The following is an 18,107-nucleotide window of genomic DNA, read 5'->3' on the forward strand; positions in this document are numbered from 1 at the left end:
CATCAAATAAATTAAACCAGTAAAATAACATAGTAAGAACAACAGAAAAAAAAAACAGAGGAAGGCAAAGGATTATATAAACATAACCCATAAATTAATCAAAGAATCGAAAATTCAAAATCAAACTATAATTAATCATAGTTAACATGAAAGAATATGAAGCATATGAAGCATGGAAGTTTGAAAAAGCATATGAAGACATTGCTAACCTCTAATCTAATCCATTGTTTTGGAAGAAGACCAGAAGCTCATTTGACTTTTTTTTCATTCAATCAACTTGTTTTATTATTTTTAGAGCAGAAATGGCACAATAAAATGAAAATATATATCAATATAATGAACAAATAACATATGAATCGCATGAGAGAAACATAATCTAAAATATATAGAAAATAAATCTATTAAGAATTGATATTTGATTACCAAATACTAATATATCTTATCACAATAAGTAAAATAGAAAACTGAAACCAATAATATAACCAAAATAATGAAAATCAAATGAACAGATGAAAAAGACAAAAAAAATTTAAAAACAGCAGTAGAGTTTACAGGCGCAACAATGATTTATCTTCATCTTCAAAATCAACAACATCGCCAGTGAATGTATCCGTACAAATCAAACAAAGTAGAAGAAGAAATTAGAGGTCTTTAGATAAGAAATTAAGAATATAAAAAATAAAAGATAAAGAAAAGCAAAACCTATCTAATTCTAATCTAATATAATTCATTGAATATACAGCCGCATGTGTCTAATATAATATTTGTCGAACACATAAAAGGCACGAGTATGAGTAGTGGCTTCTACTTCAATTAAGCGAGAGTGGATTAAAGGCTAACAAACACAATAGCTTTAGGTTGATGAATGGTTATTACCAATGCCATTACATTATAAGAATAAATTAGTACAAACCTCATGAAAAAGCTCAAGTATAAGACCATGGTACTCATTGGAGTTCATGGAGATATAATACCTGAGTAGGCTAAATCTCTGGCTTCTTTAATGTGATCTGCTGTTATCATCTCCATCATGGACTCCCTAAAATTCTCTCTTGGATCATAAGAGCATTTCTCTATTGCCACCATAACAACAAATTTAGTTCTTTCTCTGATTCTGCTTTGCTGCTGCCTCCTGCATCTCTCTTCCAACCTTCTCTCCCTAATCAATTGTTCAAGTCTCTCTTGCACCATGGCTTGTGCAACGCTTGACACCGAAGGCAACTAATCAGAGGCTAATGAACTCTTTGCTTCCCCTATGGAAGACATACTAAGCCTCCTACAACTACTGCAGCATAAGGCCTTGAATCCTATCTGCTATGAGGATTTCATTGCTTCAAAACAAAGATAAATTAAAAGTCTTTTAAGGAATCAAGTTTAATTTATGCATTAACAGTAATAAAATCTTTTATTCACAATTCATCGGTAATAGTGGGACACAACAATGGATTAATCATTATGTTTGTTCTAAGTACATTTAGAAATTAAATTAGGTGTTAGCTTGGAGGGTAGATGGGGGACATGGTTATAGTTAATAGTTAATTAACTAACTCTGAATGAACATGGTAGTGGCACTTCTAATGTTCCTATTTTATTGAGGTAAATCTTTCTGGAAATGCATGCCTGAAGCATTTTTTCTCAGCGGGGGCAATGAGAAAATTGTTACTTTTATTTCTTTAGGATTGCAAGACTTTTCCAGTAGTTTTTAGTTCACCAATGTAACAGCCCAGATCACCCGCTAGCACGATATTGTCCGCTTTGGCACACAAGGCCTCACGGTTTTGCTTTTGACGATAGGGATGCTAATGCATGCTCACAAACGTTTATGCCATATATATCAATCAGATATCCTAATAGCACATAAACACATATACAGAGAATGCACAGAAGCACAATCAGTCCGTCTTTCAGGCTCTATAGGAACGAACTGCTCTGATACCATTAATGTAACACCCTACCACACAAAGCTTTACGCTTAAGTCGTAAAACAGAGGTGATGTGGTATTACGACCTCTAAAATAAAATAAGTACATATAATAGCAGAAGATTTATAATATGCTAGGAGCCTTGAAGAAAAGGGGGAAATAAAAATCGCATCACTCACTCGTCAAAACGCGTCATGCTAGGGAGAGGTATCCACACCCTTATAAGGCATGCTTCGTTCCCCTCTCCAACCGATGTGGGCCTTACAACCAACAGTGGAGTTTTCTACTATCAAGGATATGCTCTTGGTGGGGCAAAAATGATCACACTCTTTACCAAAATTTGGATTATGATAGAATCACTGGAAATATCCTAATACAGCAAATAAATTCTTTAGTAGACAACTTCAATAAATTTATGTGACCTACTAACCTACTTCAACTCCACACCTCTATATGTAAGTATATCAAAATATCAGTTACATGAAAAAATAGTCTAAAAAAAATAATAAACCAAAAATAATAACCTCAACCAAATCAAGTTTGAGCCTCATGATAGGATCCAATCCTTCAAATCTTGATATTATTGAATGATTCCTGTATATAAATAGAAAACAAAGATTATCTTTTTAAGTAGACATATATTCAAATTGGTATGCCCATCCTTAATAGATTTATGGATATCTACCACCTAAGCATGAGTGCATGACTCCAAAACACATTGTCATTCATAAAGCAAAACAATAAAACGGCAAGCCCAACAATAATGAGCTAGTGCAGAATAACCATTATGAAAAACAAACTAGCATTCCTTAATTTAAGCAATTAAGAATTGTCCCACCATGGATAGCAAAACTAATAAAAGCAAACTAATTCTAAACAGTTAAGATCCAAGACAATGATTTCGACAAATAACCTCGAGCACAGAAAAATGCTTAAAAAATTCTACCCAAAGGGAGCAGCAAAATAAAAAAAAGTCACGCTGTTAGAAGTGCTCCACTGGCGCTGTACCTCGGCACACCATATCTCTATCTACCTCTTCCATTCATCTTCACTTCACTCGCCAATCACACAAATCTTCTTCTCACATTCTTTTTTATATCATGGAGTAATAATAAGAAAGGAAAAACGACAAAGGAGAGTGCGAGTGAGAGTAAGCCACAAGTTACGATACCTACTCTCGTTGACCAAATAATTCTTCTAACAGAATAATAGAAGTTGATACTATTTGTTATAGCAGATGATGTCACTTCTCCCACCAGACCACCAAAATTTGATTTTCCATGTCAGTAATAATAAGAGAATTACTTTCCCCACCTAAGCACAATCAATTCATTTTTCCTTTTTGAAGAAAAATTCAAAGTGGGAGAAGAATTCACCTCAGTGAAGAATTGATGATGTTGCTAATTATTTATAGATATACTAAAGAAGTAATTTTGAACAAATGCATTCCAGAACATATGAATGAGCAAAATTCTGCATAAATGAAATTCAATATATAAACCACCATTGATGAAACAATAAAATGGATTTTGCAATGAAATAGTTAAATAGTTGAAACTACCGATTAATACGCGCATGACTAAAAAAAAGATCCAGAACCCCCAAACTCGCGGCAATTTAAAAATAAACAAAATTAAAACAAATTAACACAAAGTACTGACTACTGAGAGAAGATCATCACAACACCTCATCCACACCAGACCACTTACCAATGATGTCACGATAATGGGGTTGAAACCCATTTTGGCCCTTGAAATTTGGGCTCGGCCTTAATTTCGACCCCCAAATTTTTATTTACCCAATTAACACTCCCAAATATTGGATTGTGCCTCACGTTTGCCCCTGTAGTTATCTCCGTTAACGAAGAGCTGATGTGGCACGTTAAGTTGACACGGTGTGCATCTACGTAGCACCCAGCTTGCCAGAATGAATGCGCAATGAGTGAATGATGTGGCAAAAAGTTGTTTTCACTTAATTTGACTTCTACGTATATGTTAAAACCCTAATTTGCATGGACTCATATTGAGTGAAAACAACTTTTATCACATCATTCACTCATCACACATCCATTCTGGCAAGTTGGGTGCCACATAGATGCACACCGTGTCAACTTAACGTGTCACATCAGCTCTCCGTTAACGGAGATAACTATAGGGACAAACGTGAGGCACGATCCAATATTTGGGGGTGTTAATTGGGTAACTAAAAATTTGGGGGTTGAAATTGAGACCAGCTCCAAATTTCAGGGGTCAAAATGGGTTTCAACTCCACGATAATGCAAGAGATTAGCTGATCCCAAATGTTTTGAATGACTTCGGACTAACCAATCGCAGGTCGCGGATACCAAAATCAAGCCTTTGAAATTGGCACCAACACGCGATCCCCCAGAGAAACCTGGGATTTGACGAATTTCAATTTTGAAGAAACCCTAAAACGCTTGAAAATTCAACATCGGCGATGAAACTACATGAATTCTAGTTTGTATGGATGGATGGATAACTCACTAATCATATCCTAAGATATAATAAATAATCATCATAAAGCATAAGTTATAATTGAAGAAGCATACATTACTATAAGAGAATAATGTGATACACATATTATGCTCTGGAAATCTTTTTCTTTTCAATATATAACTTAGTAGTAGTGTATGATGGTTATCTATTTTTCATCAAAGAACACTTTTTCCAGCAAAGCCCTCTTGCATTCATCATTAAGATCATAAACCACCTCAAAATCAAAATAAGAAATAGTAGTATTGACATATACAATATCAAATCAGTAGCAAATATTCCTAACCATTTAGTTGCACAATAATTCAAAAAGGATGACACAATTGAACTAAAAACAAATTTAGTCATGAATACCTCAATCTCAAATTTTTCATTGAGTATCTGCACAGCTTCTTTTAGCATTGATATATCCACATCCCCATTTGGTAGAGGTAAAACCATATGTAATACTCTTCTTTAACTTCTTTAACATGACCTGGGTCAAAGACGCGTTCATTTGGAAAAATAATGTAATACTTCTTTAACTTCTTCAAGAATTCTGCAATCTGGTCTCAACCTGGTAAAAATGAAACAAACTATTAAAAAATTACGCAAGAAATTATAAAACTGAAAATTAACCAAAATAAAATAAAAAAACTCGTGAATTTTCCAAACAGAAAAAATACAATAGAATTTATTCATCAAGTGAATTAACATTGAGGAAAGGAGAAAGAAAAGATCACACCAAAGGAGGGTGGAGAACCCTAAACCCAGTCACCGGGAGAGAGAGAAATGATGGCGGAGCTGATGGAGTAAACTTCTCCAACACCTTCATACACCAACTGTGGGTGGCTTTGGCCTGACAGAATACAAGCCTTGTATTCTGTTAATGTTCGAAGGGTTTATGGGTGTGCATACATCTTTACACAGACATCATTCTCCTTCACTTCCACACTTGGAAACTCCACCAGCTTCGTCATGGCGTCGGGTTGCCCGTGCTCCTCGTGATCGCCTTCGACAACAGAGACACCGAGCAGCTCAACGGAGCGTGAATTCGCGAAGTGAGTTAGAATGAAGATGCGGCGTTTCTCTGAAGTAACTTCTGCGAGAGGTTGAAGAAAAAGAATTGGGACCGCGAGGTTTCAAAATTGAATGAAGAAAGGGGATCTGAGTTTTAGAGAAAAAAAATTAAGAAAGGGTAAGATGGGGAGGAAAAGGGAGGTTATTTCGAAGTATGATGTTGCTAGGATTTGGGGTACTAGTTCTGTGGGTTGGGAGTTTGTGGAGTCTGTTGGGACAGCCGAGGGGCTTTTGTTGATGTGGGATGACATGATGTTTAAGAGAAGTAACTGTCATAAAGGTGACAGGTGGGTGTGCATTGAAGGTTTATTAACAAAGAATAATTTTCAGTGTGCTGTTTGCTTGGTGTACGGGGCACATGGAAGGGAGGAAAAGAGGGTGGTATGGGAGGAGTTGAGTTATGTTGCAGGCTTGTGTCAGGTTCCATTCTGTTTGTTGGGGGACTTTAATGAGATTTTGCAAATTGAGGATCGCAAAGGGGCGACGAGTTTGTCGGTAACTGCGGAAGAGTTTAAGAGTTGGGTTCAAGACATGGAACTGGTGGATCTACCCCTTAATGATAGGAAATTCACATGGTTCAGGGGTCAATCTTGTAGCAAAATTGATAGGGTGTTGGTTACTATTGAATGGGTGGAGGAGTTTCCTGACATTAGACTAAAAGGTGGTCCACGGGGATTGTCAGATCATTGCCCGTTGATTATGGAGACTACAAGAGCAAGCGGGGGCCCTAGACTGTTCAGGAGTCTGGATTCCTGGTTTACCCATGAGGGTTTTCTAAGGACAGTAAAGAATGAATGGCAAAATTTGAGAGGTGGTCCGTTTATTGGTAAGCTGAAGGAATTGACGATACCTTTGAGAAAATGGCACAAGGAAAACTTTAGTGATATGGATAACAGACTGCAAAAGTTTGAGGATGAGATCATAAAGTTGGACGACCAGGTTAGTAATGGGATTTATGATGGTACAACAGAGGCCAGACGGAAGGCGTTGGTGAGGTTTTGTGAAAAGTGGTACATAAGGAAGGAAATCCATTGGAAGCAGATGTCTCGGTCTAAGCATGCTAGGGATATGGATAGGAATACCCGGTATTTCCATAACATTGCCTCGGCTAGAAGGCGGAATAACAGGATTGATGCCCTGATGATTCATGGACGGCTTGTGAGGAATCAGACAAGAATAAAGCATGTAATAAGGGGATTCTACAAGGAGTTGTATCGCCAGGAGGATGCTCCACGGATTGGGGTTCGAGATGGGCTGTTAAAGCAAGTTGGCAGAGCTGAGGCAGAAGCTTTGGAGGTTTTACCGACGGTAGAGGAAATCAGGGAGGCGGTTTGGGATTGTGATTCTTCTAAAGCACCAGGGAGTGATGGGTACAATATGAACTTCATTAAGAAATGGTGGGAAGAAATTGGTCCTGAGTTCACTGCAGCGGTGATGGAGTTCTTCCACAGTTCAAAGATACCAACGGAGGTGAATACCACATGGGTGGCCCTGGTCCCAAAATTTGTGGGTGCGAAGGAGATCAAGGATCTTCGACCGATCAGTTTGGTGGGATGTGTGTATAAAGTGATTTCGAAGGTCCTGGTCAGAAGAATGAGATCAGTTATGCCGGGGTTGGTGGGGGAGACTCAAACTGCGTTTGTCAAAGGCAGAAAAATTCATGATGGTGCTCTCATCGCCTGTGAGACGGTTCATTGGCTGAAGGCGCGGAGAAAAAAAAGCAGCAATCATCAAGCTGGATTTTCATAAAGCTTATGATAGAGTTCGATGGAGTTTTGTGGATATAGTGTTACAGAAAATGGGGTTTGGACAGCGCTGGAGGAATTGGGTGAAGGAGTGTGTTAGTACTGCCACTATGTCTGTTCTGATAAATGGGTCACCTTCCAAGCCGTTTCACATGGAGCGCGACCTTAGACAAGGGGATCCTCTTTCTCCTTTCTTATTTGTGCTAGTGGTCGAGGTGTTGCATCGGATGTTGGGAGAAGCAGTTAGGAATGGACGCATTGCTCCGCTACTGGTCGGAGGAGAGCATATTGAATTGTCACACTTACAATTTGCAGATGATACGATACTGTTTTGTCCACCAGTCACATACACAATTGTGAATTATAAGAGACTGCTGCGGTGTTTCGAGTTGATGTCGGGGCTCAGCATTAATTTTGATAAGTCAAATCTGATATCAGTGAATTGTGATCAGGAATGGGTAGATCAGGCGTGTGGTATGCTGGGGTGCAATGAAGCGGTTTTACCAGTGAGGTACCTTGGCATCCCATTGGGTGCGAATCCGCGCATGGTGAAAACTTGGAAACCGATAATAGATAAGGTGGAAGAGAAACTTAGCCTGTGGAAAGCGAAGGTCCTGAACAAAGCGGGTAAGCTGGTGCTCATCAAATCAGTGCTAAATAGCCTACCAATATATTACCTTAGTTTGTACAGGATGCCAAAGGCGGTTGCGGATAAACTTATTGTGTTACAAAGGAGATTTTTGTGGTCTAAGGGGGATGGTAATGATGGTATCCCGTTAGTTAAGTGGGAGTTGGTTCAGGCACCGAAAAAGGATGGGGGCTTGGGGATTGGGGATGCAATGCTTCGAAACACAGCCCTCTTATTCAAATGGTGGTGGCGGTTTTCAAAGGAGGAATGCCCATTGTGGAAAAAGATTGTATGCTCGTGTAACAACCTGAACTCTGATGAAATGCTAACAAATCAGCAGTTGCCGAGTAGAGGAGGGCCATGGAAAGACATTTGTCATTTGAACATTAAGGAGCAGCGGCTAAAGGACAAACTGCTTACTGGCCTGGCGAGGGAGGTAGGGAATGGGAGGAGCACCCTGTTTTGGGAAGATAACTGGCTGCAAGGTGAGCCCCTAAAACGGACTTTTCCAAGACTCTTTTCTATTTCAAACCAACAAGGGTATGTGATAGGGGATTGTGGTTTTTGGGATGAACTCGAGTGGATATGGAATTTTCAGTGGAGAAGGGAGTTGTTCCAATGGGAGTTGGAGCTTGTCAACCAGCTTCATGAGAGGTTAAGGACGGTGACATTGGCAGATGGGCAAGAGGATCATATAGTTTGGAAGTTTGATTGTAAAGGGATATTCTCTACCAACTCTGTCGTGAAGGTCCTACAATCGAAGACTCTGTCAGCGGAGGTAACGAGTTACAGTTTTACAAGTGCAGTCTGGAGAGAAGTGGTACCTCCGAGAATTGAGCTTTTTGGATGGTTTGTGCTTGTTGGTAGAGTTAATACCAAGGAGAGATTGAGTCGGCTAGGCGTTATTTTGCCAACTGATAATATCTGTGTACTCTGTAAGAAGGAGGTAGAATCGGTCAAGCATTTATTTCTTCTCTGTGACCTTACATGGCAGGTGTGGTGCAGTTGGTTGCAGTCCTTTGGTGAAGATTGGGTTATTCCTGGTACCATTAGAGAACTGTTTGAGAGTTGGACTGGTTGGCATAAGCGAAAACAAGAACAGAAGAGGTGGCTGACTGGGTTCTTCGCAGTGATTTGGAATATTTGGGTGGAACGAAATGCTAGGATCTTTAATGATAAGGAAACAGGTGTTGACTTCGTAATAAAGAGAACAATCCAGAGTTACAATGAATGGACTGCTAGTGATTCTGCAGGTTGTTGATGGCATTGTTGACTTAGACTAAAATGTTATGTTTTTCCATATAGTTTTGTTGTTTAACTTGTTTGCTCCACTTTACAGTGTTGAGTTTCCTTTGTTTCAAAAAAAAAAAAGAGAGAAGGAGGAGAGTGAACACTTCTCTGAAGTAACTCACCTACTCTCTTTGACTTCGCCCACTTCATGTGCTGTCTGTTTTTTATTTTAGAGAAAATTCTAAAATCCCAAAAGTTTCCACGTCGTTGATGATTCCTACTGTTTTCTAGTTTGTATAGATAGATAGACTGTTCTATTTTTATTTATGTTTTTAATCAGACATCAACTAGACTATAAGCACAGTCAAGATAACCAACTTCAGATTAAATCCAAAAAAATTTTTAACGGTTAGTCATTATATCAAATTTTAAATTATAATAAATCAGTATAATTTACATTTATATCACATAGAAATTGATATTTTTTTTACTTGACAAACAAATAAATTAAAAACTATACATTATTGTATTTTTTTTTTGTTATTCATAGTACTTTTCAATCCAACAGACCAATAACTAATTTATCGCATATTAGTCCAAATTTCACTCATTGTATCATCCAATCTCTGCAATCCGTCCAAAGGCAAAGGGATTTGACAAGGACTTAGGAGATGCTTTGAGCTTATTTCAGATCGCAACAAGTTGCCAAATACCACTTGGTCTGATATAATTTCGATACCTAACCAATTTTAGGTAATTTAGTTATTAATTTATTAATTTATTTAAATAAGTGTCAAAAGTTCAAATTCTATTTTGTGCATACAACAACCTATTAATCAACAACAAAGTGACAAATTCTTAAATGAAATTTTAATTCGCAACATATTAATTTTTAGTTCGTCGGTTAAAAAATACCATACGAAATCAATTCTCTAGTCTGGTACTCGACTCGACTTGGAGAGTATATTTGCAAGTATCTACTAACGAAAATATTTCATACACCAAGTGAGACTTAATCTTCTACAATGAGAATGGTTACTTCGTTAAGGGCGATAATTATTCGCCCAATCAACTCTTGGCTCTCTTATAGATACTCATCTCAGTAACTTCTCAATTCAAATAACTTACTCTGCTCATATACTCGCTAAATTTGACATTGAGATCTCTTAGAGATACCTCTCATGTCTGTCACTTTTATTGTTCATAAACTTTGGACGACTTATACTCCAAATCCATTCACCTCTGTTCCCTTGAGATAACACTTTAGAACATGAGTATTGGTCATATATTAATAGAAAATTTATTAATCTCCTTAAAATAAATTAGTAATCATTCTAATAAAACTTAAATTTCTTGTTATAGTAAACTTAATTAGGCATGGCCGCTCAGCTGAAGCAGGTGATCTCTCTCTGGTTTGGCCTCAGATTCAGTGTCACCACCTTTTTCACCTGGTAAACTTTACATATCCTTTTGATTCTTTTTTGTGAATTTTAATTGAATCTCAATACTTTTTGTGTCATGAATTCTGGAGTTAATTGCATATTTTCCTTACTTCAATAAGTATTTGTTACCAATAGAAAATATTAAGTACTATGATATTATCCAATAATGTTTCGATTTTGTTTTGGTTTATTTTTTGTTGCAAATTTATGATTTAATCCTCGAATATTTCATTTTTTCAATCAGCATAATCACAGATGATGCATTCGTTAGGTGAGTGTATAGTACAATAGAATAAATGGAGTACCATCGAGTTAAAGGGATGTAATGTTGTTTCAATATACACACTGTTAGGAACAGTCACAATCATGCCCACCAGATGTTTGAGAAAATGTTAAGTGAGTAAGAAGCCCGTTTGTTTCAGATATCAAGGGTCATGGTGGAGTAGATACTGGAAATATTTTGCTTGCTTAGATAGATGGCTATTGGGACCCTGAGTTTATTGACAATGGTTCGATTTGAGAGTGGGAGTTTCAATGGCCTACCTCCTCTTTGCTGCTCCAAGTTGTCACCACATAGTCACATCTCACTCACTAAGCCATCTTGGATTATGAGAACAGAGTCAAATGTTAAGAAGAAGAGAAAAGAAGCCGGATCCGCATTGTGTAGTATGTGAGGAGAGTGGACGAGTCGATTGCCACCAGTGTTGTGGGAAGGGAAGGACAAACCAGGTTCATTTGGAAATGCTCCCGAAAGGCAAATGGCCAAAATGGCGTAGAACTTGTGGCGGAAGCGGTCTTGGTTACTGCTCCCGTTGCCTTGGTACCGGAGAACATAGGTATATTATGGGATTCCATTTCATGAACAGGGACGATGATAAATCCCAAGAAAACAAGTCTTAGTCCCCCCCCCCTTTCTCTTCTATCTTTTCTTTTGGGTAATGATATTAGGGACAGAGATAATAGATAATGTGATAGCATAGGTGTATTGTCTTTAAGTTGGAACTACTGTCTTTTTATAACACAATGTAGAATCATCATTAATAGATTGTTCAACTCTTCCTTGTGCAATTTGATTTTAACATGCTGATTTGTTACGGTGAAAGATATGTTTCTGATTGGACTGAAAAAACATTTTTTGCAAATCCTTGTTTGGACACAGAACAAGATAGTGAGATCAAATTCATAATGAGATCTGATAAATAAATGTCCTACTCCCTCCGTAAGTGAATTATGGTTAATATTTAACAAGCATGGCATAGAGAGTTCAGAATAATTAAAGAATTGGAACCGAGGAAATTTTCACGGTTCTTCTAGATTTTAAGCATTTGTTTGAAGATAGGTTTGGAGCAACGATTGAGCTGTTTCCGTGTGACCTCAAGATCATGCTTTTGGGAGCTCAATTTTGGTCAAGACATTGAGTTTTATATCTTGTATGATATGTAATTCATATTCAAATGATGTCTGCAAGTATTTCAATTTCCTTGAAGAATTTGAATGCATAAGCCTGGTTTCTTCCTCTAGGCTTTTGTGGGAATCTGATATTTGTCGTCGATGCCAGCTGAGTATCATTTACAATGCAAATAAGTGAAGGGTGTGACAACGGACCTCGCCTTGCAGACTCCATTTCACAGTGGAGCCAATGGCAGTTGCTTGATTCTCTTCTACCTACCGGCGGCTTTGCTCACTCTTTCGGCCTTGAAGCAGCAGTTCAGTCCAACCTAGTCTCAAATCCAGATGAACTCGACATTAATTATCCATGTCTTGGAGAACACAGGAAGCTTACTCCTTCCTTTCGTGCACTCGGCTTCTGTGTTGCCCAAGTTGGAAACCTGGCACAATCTTAACAAACTATTGGATGCCACACTGACAAATGAAGTCAGCCGAAAGGCATCGATCTCACAAGGGTCTGCACTAATGAGGGTGGGTTTGGCTGTGTTTCGGAACTCCCTTTTCTGAAAACAATGAGAAATGCTTCTTTGGGATCAGGTACTGTATCTTTTCACCATGCTCCTATATTTGGACTTATATGTGGCACACTAGGATTAGATAGTACTGATTCTCAAAGAGCTTATATGTACATCACAATGAGGGATGTTATTTCTGCTGCTACAAGGTTGAATTTGATAGGTTCTCTCGGTGCTGCAGTTTTGCAGCATCAACTTGCTCCTAATGCTGAAGATATACTAGAGAAATGGAAGAATCGCGACGTTGACAATGCATGCCAAGTTGCACCTCTGCTAGATACAGCGCAGGGTTGCCATGGTTATTTATTTTTTAGGCTCTTTTCGTCTTAGAAGGCACAAACATAATACTGATGTTGTATTTTTCATAATATGAAGCACATAGACATGGTAGAGTTTTGAATGGAAGAGACAATGTTAGGGTGTGTTTGCAATTATTATGCCATTAAAAAATTATATGCTCCGATATATATTTATAACAATGTTGTATTGTATTATGCCATTGAAAATTGTAATTATTTTTTTATATGCCCTCAATCTCTTTTCCCTATCTTCCATTTTTTTTAACGGTGACATTTGAAAGAAATGTACACTAGAGGGAAAAAAAAAAGGAATGGTAGGGGCAGCAACTTTTGTGATTTGTAGCCATCAATGATGGTTTTAATGGTGTGAGATTGGTGTGAAATTTTATCCAATGACTCACTTTTCATTGCTGGTTATATGCTGGCCAGAATTTAACAAAGTTGTTGGTCCCTAGACTTTTCCAAAAAAAAAAAATACAAAATTAGAATTTAAAGAAAAAAAATACTAATTGCACATAAAAAAATCAGTTATCAATATTTATATATTTATATATATTAATTTACATATTTCTTTTAACTAAATAATCCGCTATTAGAATAATCAAACATATCACAGTGAAATATAAAACTTCCAATAGATAAAAAATCAAACTCGCTTAAATCTAGTAGTCTAGTAGATATCAAATACGTATTTTTATACATAATAATTAATTAGTGACTGATTTGTGTATATTTAATATGATTTTTTAAGTATAAGATTACAAAAATGAATATCATGTTAAGATCTATTAGTTAACCAATTACAGAAATAAATTAAAGAAATGTCGTGTGTGTGGTTGTATCTCTTTTGTGCCAAAATCTCAGACCATTTGTATCAAAACTGGTTATATAGTAGTTAAGATTAGGAACAATGATCCAGATCCTAACATGTTGAACTTGAATTGAATAGTAAATCACTGAAAGAGCTATAAAAATTTTTTGGAATTAAAATAAAGAGATATGTGTAATCAGAACAAGACTACAAGCTCAATAACTTACATGCGTTGATGTAGTTTATTTGTTGTTACTTGTTAGCAAATGGGTCAATAATATTTCTAATTTTAAAAAGAAATAATAGGCATCGTTTTAGAATAATTCTCTTTTATTTTTAGTTTTATTAAATCCTAAATCCTAAATTAAAAAGAATAATTATTTTGAAAGGAAAAAATATATGAAAAAGTATTTCTAGTTTTTCTTGTTGGTAAATAGTCAATAAGAAAATATGGAAGAGAACTCTTTATAAAAATCACGCACCTATATAAATCTACGGTTGGTCGAGTGGTGATAAAATTAGTATGACTCATGTTGGGTTTAAATCTTATAATAATTAAAAAAAGAATGAAAAAAAAAAAAGGCTCTTATGGCCTTAGAGGTGCAAGCAAGTTGAATAATATTAATAAAGTGAGTTAATAGTTAATTTCGTCCCTGAAAGATACCTCGATCTCCATTTTTGTCCTCGAAAGTCAAAATTAATCAAAATCGTCCTCCAAAGATACCTTACCTGATCACGTTCATCTTTCCATCATCTCCCTAGCTGAGTTGGCAAACGTCCGCTGACGTGGGCCGTTAACTGCCAAGGTGGCAAACGTCAGGCTGTAGCATGTTGTTGATGACAAGATAACTCTTGTTTATGACGTTAAATTAGTCCCTGGAGTGGATAAACCCTAATCCCAATTTGAACGATAAATACATCGCCGTGAACACATGCATCGCACGACAGATAAGCCAGCCCCTTTGCCACATCCAAGATTATGCTCTTCCTTTGAGGCCAAGTCAGCAATTTCTTCAACTTTTGCTGCTCACTCACCAGAAACAGATGGTCTTCAAGGTTTCCATTCGGCATGTAATCATAACCAAAAACCTATGGCTTCCCCTGTCATTAAATTTTTCATCATCATCACCACTACACTCTACACAACAGCCTCGAAGAGGCACCAGATTCCGGTGCTTCAGGTTGCTAATAATCTCCACCTCATTACAAAACTCCACATCCCCTTGAAAATCAGATTCCAAGATCCTCTTAACCGCCACGACCGAACCATCGGACAAAACCCCCTTGAAAACAAGGCCAAATCCACCCATGCCAATGAAAATCTTGGTTGAGAAATTATCAGTAGCCTTCTCAAGCTCATCAATCTTGAACCAAATAGGCCCCGTATTCGGCCTCAACCTACGCCTAGACCCTTGTTCCTCAGGATCAAAATCAAATTCATCATCATTAAGCTTCTTCCTCCTAACCTTCCTATCATACCAAATATAAACCCCTAACAAACAAGACATAACTAACAAAGCAACACCAGCACCAGTTAACCCAAAAACCAAACACTGGTGACTTTTTCCAACAGAACCACCACCCTGTGGGTAAAGTGACATACCAAAGATGCAACTCATGGCACCATTGCTTTCAGGTCCATACTGATTCACAAACGCAGCAGCATATAAAATAGTAAATTTGAAATAATTTTCAGAGTGAGAAGCATTATCATCAATGGAGACAAGTTTATGCTGCACCTGAAACCCCGCAATAAGACACACATCACATAGCGAAAGATCAGTGAGGTTTTGTTTGCAACTAGTATCAAGAGGCGTGATTTGACCAAGCTTCTTGTCCCAATCTTTTAGTTAGGGTTTCAATTCCTGCGCAGACGTTTCGGGACATGACGAACTGGTGAGGGTCAAAGCACAAGTCAACGAGGTTGTTTTGGATAGACAAGGAATTGAGCTGGAAATCATGGACGCATGAGGTTGAGGTTTCAAGGTTTGGGAGGTTAAAATTTGTAGTTGCTTTTATGGTACTGCGTGAACCCTATTCCGATTAGAGATAAGAGCGAGGTGCAACAGTTGCTCAAGTTTGATGATAAAGAGTGGAAATTCTCACATGCTGAAAGGTTCCATGGAACTCTCTTAACATAGCTGAAGTAGATGGGGCATGTTGAAGGAGAAGAAGGAGAAGGTGAAGGTGAAAGTGCTGCCATGGTGAAAGACAGAACGGGGGTAACGGATTGCAACGTTTGAATCCATCCCCTGAAGATAAAACGGCGACATTTCAATCCTAAGAATGCTTTCTACCGACGTCGTTTTTGTTCTCTGCTACCTTGGCAGTTAACGGCCCACGTCAGCGGACGTTTGCCAACTCAGTTAGGGAGATGACGGAAGGACGAACGTGATCAGGTAAGGTATCTTTGGAGGATGATTTTGATTAATTTTGACTTTCGAAGACGAAAATGGAGATCGAAATATCTTTTAGGGATGAAATTGACTATTAACTCATAATAAAGCACATACAAATTTAATAATAATTAAAAAACTTGAATCTGTTAATTTCCTCAATTTCGTACATTAAAGATACGCAAATCTAAGGTTTCAATCTTATGAAAAGGATCAACTTGAACCAACAAACGCCGAAGAACTGGGTTGAGAACTATGTTATCGGCTTTCATCATGTCCCTCATTCCATGTGCCGGAAGCTTGGCAATTAAATATGCCTGTAGTAGAATTTCGTATTGCCTCGAACTAAACTTGTAGCCCACTTCTTTCATTTTGTGCCAAATCATCTTTATACTATGGATATCACCTGTATTGGCATAAAGTTCCATAATAGCAGTATAAGACTTGATATATGGTTTCTCCTTGTTCAGAAGGATTGCCTCCTGTAAAACGGTTTCTGCCTTCTCAACGTCCCCTGCTTTGATATAAAGTTTAACTAGGTCGTCCCATGTCAATGGGCCTATTTGGATCCCATTGTCTGCCATTTGCATAACGAGATCGGTGCCCTTTTTTACCATCTTATTATTTGCATAAATCTTCAGCATAAGTGAGTAGTTTTTGGGTAGAAGCAGCCCTCTCTTGGACATAAACTCGAAAGCCGCCTCTGCTTCATCAATTTTATTCAATTCAGCAAGAGACTTAATTGCAGCCAGACACACTTCCCTTCGAGGGCTAACTTGACAAAGCTCCCAAATTCTTCTCACTTCATCTATATCACCCAATTTCACATAAGACAGAAGTAAATACCTACCAACCCGAGGATTCTTTTGTAGGTCTTCATCTTCCATCTTCTTCAATAAATCTTTGGCATCTTCTTTTAACCCAACGGTTATATAGTGTTCAACTAAAACTGCATTTCTTTTGGCCTGAGCGCCACGAATTGATAAAAGAATTCCAGCAAATTTCCCTTTAGAAGGTTCTGGATAACCCTCAAAGTACTTCTCTAATTCATGTAGCTCATAATCAGACAATTTAGCAATCAAACTAACATAAGTAGGAAGATATCTCTCCCTAAATTCACTCAGACTTTTTGCTTCTACCAACTTCTCAATCTACACAAAACCAACCATAAAAAGATAAATGAAAGCACACACGGTAAGACATTATTCATGTAAAAATGAAAAACAAAAGATAAGTATTTAGTATTTACAACTAGCTATAAATAAGTAGAATAAACATACAAAAAGCCAAAGTTAACACATGAACATACTTACAACAAATAACTGATGAGAAATTAATTTAATTACCAGTTCAGCTTTACACTCAGGGTTGTGAGGGTTAAGGTTAATCTTGCGCCATGCCCGTGAGATATTTTGTCTGATTTTTTCTTTCCTTTCTTTATCAAATTTATCCGTAAGCAAACCAAGAAGTCCTTCTTTCTCTGTAAATTCGCAGTGTGATTCCTCCAAACCATCCTGATCTATCATGCTATTGGCATCACCTTGCGAAGAAAGTTCGCGCCTACTCACAGCGAATTTCAGGGAGGCATGCCCGGAATGGTAAAACGTATTCGGCAACAACAAACGATCATATGTCCTTCTAGAAGACTCCAAAGTACCAGAATTGACTACGTTGCAATCACAATTAATTTTTTTTATAGCAGCGAAAAAGAGAGAGAGAAAAGACGATTAGGGTTAGGTTACCTGAGAAGAAGAGATGCTCGACCACTAAGAGACCACATATTTGAAGGTAACAGAGAAAGATCGCCGCTGGAAAGCATATTTACAACTAGTTAATAAAAAAACATATTTCACACACCAATTGAGACTTAATCTCTTACAATGAGAATGGTTACTTCGTTAAGGACGACATGTCACAGGAAGATCTCTCACGATCAATTCTTAGCTCTCTTATAAACCCATCTCAATAACTTTTTAATCCAAATAATTTACTCTGCTCATATACATGTAAATTTCAGTTAATTAATAAATAATTAACTAATAAATTAATTATTAGCCAAAAGAGATTAAAAAATTAAATTTTATAATTTAAAAAGTAA

General features: G+C 37.3%; 2 protein-coding genes and 2 pseudogenes across 20 annotated transcripts in view; 1 reads left to right on the forward strand and 3 right to left on the reverse strand.

Moving 5' to 3' along the window:
* The window catches only part of LOC107608975, a 9,086-nt gene extending 7,290 nt beyond the window's left edge, over window positions 1-1,796 (reverse strand). For 12 of the 19 annotated variants that reach the window (XR_002351033.1, XR_002351031.1, XR_002351032.1 and 9 more), the window contains exon 1: window positions 975-1,087. Coding sequence is in view for 7 of the 19 variants with exons in the window: in XM_021107083.1 (XP_020962742.1) it covers window positions 975-1,191 (217 nt within the window). In the remaining 12 variants the exon portion in view is untranslated. Of the gene's footprint in view, window positions 1-974 lie in introns of all 19 variants that reach the window. The other 7 variants (XM_021107083.1, XM_021107082.1, XM_021107081.1 and 4 more) reach the window with 1 other exon arrangement.
* LOC107610077 lies at window positions 10,022-13,021 on the forward strand (annotated as a pseudogene).
* LOC107606467 lies at window positions 14,050-15,974 on the reverse strand (annotated as a pseudogene).
* Window positions 16,083-18,107, reverse strand: part of LOC107609564 (pentatricopeptide repeat-containing protein At1g15480, mitochondrial) — a 10,224-nt gene continuing 8,199 nt past the window's right edge. The window contains exons 3-5 of the mRNA XM_021107084.1: window positions 17,752-17,823; window positions 17,356-17,647; window positions 16,083-17,160 (exon numbers count right to left, since the gene is read on the reverse strand). Coding sequence (XP_020962743.1) covers window positions 16,168-17,160; window positions 17,356-17,647; window positions 17,752-17,789 — 1,323 coding nt within the window. The 5' untranslated portion in view covers window positions 17,790-17,823 and the 3' untranslated portion in view covers window positions 16,083-16,167. The remainder of the gene's footprint in view (window positions 17,161-17,355; window positions 17,648-17,751; window positions 17,824-18,107) is intronic.

The sequence above is a fragment of the Arachis ipaensis genome, chromosome B07, assembly GCF_000816755.2.
Source record: "Arachis ipaensis cultivar K30076 chromosome B07, Araip1.1, whole genome shotgun sequence".
In the NCBI taxonomy this organism is placed as follows: Eukaryota; Viridiplantae; Streptophyta; class Magnoliopsida; order Fabales; family Fabaceae; genus Arachis; species Arachis ipaensis.